The 4,271-nt window shown below is 32.3% G+C and overlaps 2 protein-coding genes across 3 annotated transcripts in view; one reads left to right on the top strand and one right to left on the bottom strand.

The window, feature by feature from the left end:
• The window catches only part of LOC102676856 (cadherin-99C), a 132,785-nt gene that overhangs the window by 54,762 nt on the left and 73,752 nt on the right, over positions 1-4,271 (bottom strand). For both annotated transcript variants that reach the window (XM_031508807.1, XM_031508808.1), the window contains exon 4: positions 2,772-2,950. In XM_031508807.1, the coding sequence (XP_031364667.1) occupies positions 2,772-2,950 (179 nt within the window). The remainder of the gene's footprint in view (positions 1-2,771; positions 2,951-4,271) is intronic.
• Positions 1-4,271, top strand: part of LOC102672530 (uncharacterized protein C15orf61 homolog) — a 91,111-nt gene that overhangs the window by 34,606 nt on the left and 52,234 nt on the right. The window lies entirely within an intron of this gene.

Below are 4,271 nucleotides of genomic sequence, written 5' to 3' on the forward strand. Positions count from 1 at the left end.
TAAATTATAATCGTAATTTCGTTTTGATCGTGTTAAATGCTTGAAAATACGTAAATAAATAATCGAGAAACGAAGATGATGATCGTTACAGTTACATTGTAAGTGGTAAAAACTCGACTATACGGAATGTATACAATTTAGAAAAAGAATGTAATTGCGGTTGGTAAAATCATTTTATGTATAATGCCGATAAAAAGTTGGATAGCTCGTGGATCGTTTAACTCCACTATCACTTTTTCTTTAAGTCTAAATAAATTTGAGGGGAGAGAAAAAAAAATTCCAGAAGCATAAACTACTCGTTATTTAACGACGCTTTATTTATTTTTTTTTTTTAAATCTAAAACGTCAAGTTTTAATTTCTCTTAAATTTTACTTTTAATCAAGTGTTTATTTTCAAATTTACTAAATTTTCCATCGATGAATCATTATCATACATATAATAATAGCGTATTGTGGCGAGTGTTCAAATTTTTTGTCGGCAAATTTTGATCGAAACGATCTTACCTATCGACCTATCCCCCGCTCGATGGATAAAGAAATCATAGAAAATATACGTGACCAGTGGAGAAGAAGCACGATTCGCGGCAGATCTTGATCTAACCTCCGTATTCCCTACACCCGTAATTCACACCATTTACGATAATTGTTGAAGAAAGATTATTTCAAATTCGAATCGATCCTTTCTCTTCGTGGCAAGGATTTTCCTTTGCTCTTTCGTTTCCAAAGTCATAAGACAGCATTATCGAAATTATCATCGAATTCAACGTTCATTTTTATTTATTTTACGTTCCACGTGTTTTGAATCGTCGAACCTTTTCTTATTTACCGGAAGAGAAAAGAGAACGTATAATCGTTATTATTACGTTCTATAGCAATTTTCGATCATTTGATCTACAGGCCTTTCGTTTCCAAAGTCACAAGACAGCATTATCGAAATTATCATCGAATTCAACGTTCACTTTTATTTATTTTACGTGTTTCGAATCATCGAATACTTTTCTTATTTACGGAAGAAAAGAGGAACAACACGTTTATTATCACGTTGTACAACGTTGTTACGATTAAACATTGAATGCATAAAAAAAAAAAAAAAGAAAACTCGAACATCTCGAAAATGTTTCGTCTCTCGAAACTCGATCGATTCAATTATAACTTATCGATCGTGTTCGATTACACTCAGCGAAAGGACACCAATAAACCGTTCCGCAATTCTTCGATTAATTTCTCTTCCCCTCCCATCGAATCGAATTATCTGTTATACCGAAAAAGAAAACTACTCTCGCACGAGATGATACGATAAAACACATAGAGAAAGGTTTTCCTTCGAATGAAGAAAATGTATTCCCGTACGGGAATATCCATAAAATCGCGTTCGAAACGTCGCGGTAGCCGAGGCGAAGCCTTAAAAGCTCGAATGAAATTCGATCCAGCCTCGTCCAGCCCCGTCCCTTTCCCCTCGCCTCCGGCTTCGTTTGCCGCGCCCGTCTAAGCTCATTTGCCGCGAACGAAAGGCAAAAAAAGAAAGGACAAGAAAATGCAGAGACGCGCGCACAGTTAAACGAGATTCTTCCTTTTCCAAGATGAACAAGCGGTTCTCTCTTCTTCTCCTTCTTTCTTCTCTTCTTCGATGAGAAAATGAGACGAGGCCACGGAAATGGAATCCGTTTCCAATGGCAAGGACAACTTTTTGGAAAAGTTGTTCGCAGCTGGGATACGAAAACGGAGGATTTTTCCGTTATTTATTTTCGTTTGTAATTTAACCACCAAATTAATATTCAATCAAATTTAACCAAAAATAAATTAATCAAATTTGTAAATTTTTAATTTTTAATATATAGATATTTGTATAAATTTTGATAATTAAATAAAAGAAATATAATAAATAAATTTAATTATTTAATTTTAATATAAAACATATAAAAATTATGATTTATATATAATACAATTATACAAATAACAATAATATTAATCTAAAATTGAAATATTTTTAGTATATAAAACATTATATTTTTAATATCATAAAAATTATGATTTATAGATAATATAAATTGTTTAATTTTATAAAACATTATATTATAAAAATTATGATTTATATATAATGCAATTATACAAATAAACATTGATCTAAAATCGAAATATTTTTAGTATATAAAACACTATATTTTTAATATCATAAAAATTATGATTTATAGATAATATAAATAAATCTAAGATTAAGATTTATAACGAGCATCCATGTATACAAGTGGAATAGAAAAGAAAGAAAGAAAGAAAGGAAGGAAGGAAGGGAAGAAAAAGAGATAAACGAGATCGATTCGACAATCGCGCGGTCAATCGTGATCATTAGCGATTGTCGAGTTAAAGGATTGTCCTAGAAGAGAGGCCTGTCTCTAGGGATTTTTTCCCCCTATCCTGGGATCGTGTTCGATGGAAACGTGACGGAGGGAATCGAAAGAGAGGTAAGAGAAGGCAAGAAGTTGGATTTCCAGTTTGATTCGAGTTGATCGTCGCGAGAGAAGAGAACGGATCGTTCCTTATAACGGTGATTGGCTGATTCTTTTTTTTTCTTTTTTTAAGCAAGTTGGTATTCGAAATAATTGATAAGAAAGCTAGTTTTCGCTTCTTTTTATAAAGATTTCGTGATCCATCCGATTGTTCGATTTAATTCCCCAAAGAAGAGGAAAAGTTAGTTATTTAAACACATCTTTGATTTCGTTTAACGAACGATTAATTAAAAAAAAAAAAAAAAAAAAACAAAAAAAGTGTCTCACCTGAAAAACAACGTGCGAGAGATTCTCATCGTCCCTGTCCAAAGGCTCGAGCAGCTGCAGCTTCTTCCCGTTCAATTTGAAACGCGGCTGCCTTCCGGGAAAGATCAATTCCAGCGTGGTCTCGTTGTACGGATCGCCAGATACCGGAAGCTCCTCGGGCACCGTCCTCTGATCGATCGCTGAAAAAATCGAACCGATCGCCGTGAACACGATCAAAAATGATTTGTCTAGCATGGACTACAATCGTATTTCTCCAATATCCATCTCTCGTGCGATACAATCACAAATAGTGAAATGGGGGAATGTATCACATATTTCTTAGCTATGATCCTTAATCAAAAATACGAGGCGATTTCATCACTTTTTCTCAATTAATAGTATTTTTGAACGAAAATTTGATGATTTTAACGAGAAGAAATAATTCTTCGAATGAATGGGATTACAGCTTTTCGTCTTGAGTGTCGAATATTTTATTCTTTGAAAACAACTGTGATTTAATAAGTAAGATGGATGAGATTTGGTATTTCAATTTTTGCGAGAGTTTGCAACGTATGCGGTGGAAATTGTCTATCGACTAATGCCAGTAGGATCTTAAAAGAGTAATGAAATCATAACATCGATGATTTATTTAGGATATTGGCGTCCAAATCATAGAGATATATAGAATTCTCAGGTCACAAATTATAATAATATAAAAATTGTGTTCAAAATGGTGAACATTTGGAACATTTGATGAATATAGGATAGATAGGTTGAGATTTGATATTTCAATTTTTGTGAGAATAGTTTGCAACGTATGCATTGGAATAGTCAACCAATGATGAAGTCATAACTTGTTTCGATGATTTTGGCATTTGTTTAGGATTTCCATTGGCATTCAGATCATCATATAGAATTCTCAGGTCACAGGTTATAATAATATAAAAATTCTATTCAAAATGGTGAGTAGGATGGATGGATTGAGATTTGGTATATTTCAATTTTTGTAAGAGTGCAACATATGCCATGGAGATAGTCTATCGACCAATACCAATAGGATGCTACTCTTAAAAGAGTAATAAAATCATAACTTGTTTCGATGATTTTGGCATTTGTTTAAAATTTCCATTGGCATCCAGATCATCGTATAGAATTCTCAGGTCATAAGTTATAATAAATTTATAATAACATAAAAATTCTGTTCAAAATGGACTCATACCGTTTCTAACTCCACTTTTGATTTGATGAACTTTTCCAATTTTTTCACTTTACCTATTGCATCCAAATTGGAGTGGATGTTACTGTGGATTAGCCATTTTATCTTTGTTTAATATGGATTTCGGTGTGTCTCGTTGGAACGCTCATTTTCAAACTATCACCGAAAGCTAACTTACTAATAATAATATTCCAAATTCGTTCACTTCTCGAAAAAAAAGATTTTAATTAACAATTTAATTAAATATTATAAAAATAATTAATAATAATAAATTCACGATTATGAATATATATATATATATATAT

Source organism: Apis dorsata, unplaced genomic scaffold (assembly GCF_000469605.1).
Source record: "Apis dorsata unplaced genomic scaffold, Apis dorsata 1.3 scaffold_102, whole genome shotgun sequence".
Classification (NCBI taxonomy): Eukaryota; Metazoa; Arthropoda; class Insecta; order Hymenoptera; family Apidae; genus Apis; species Apis dorsata.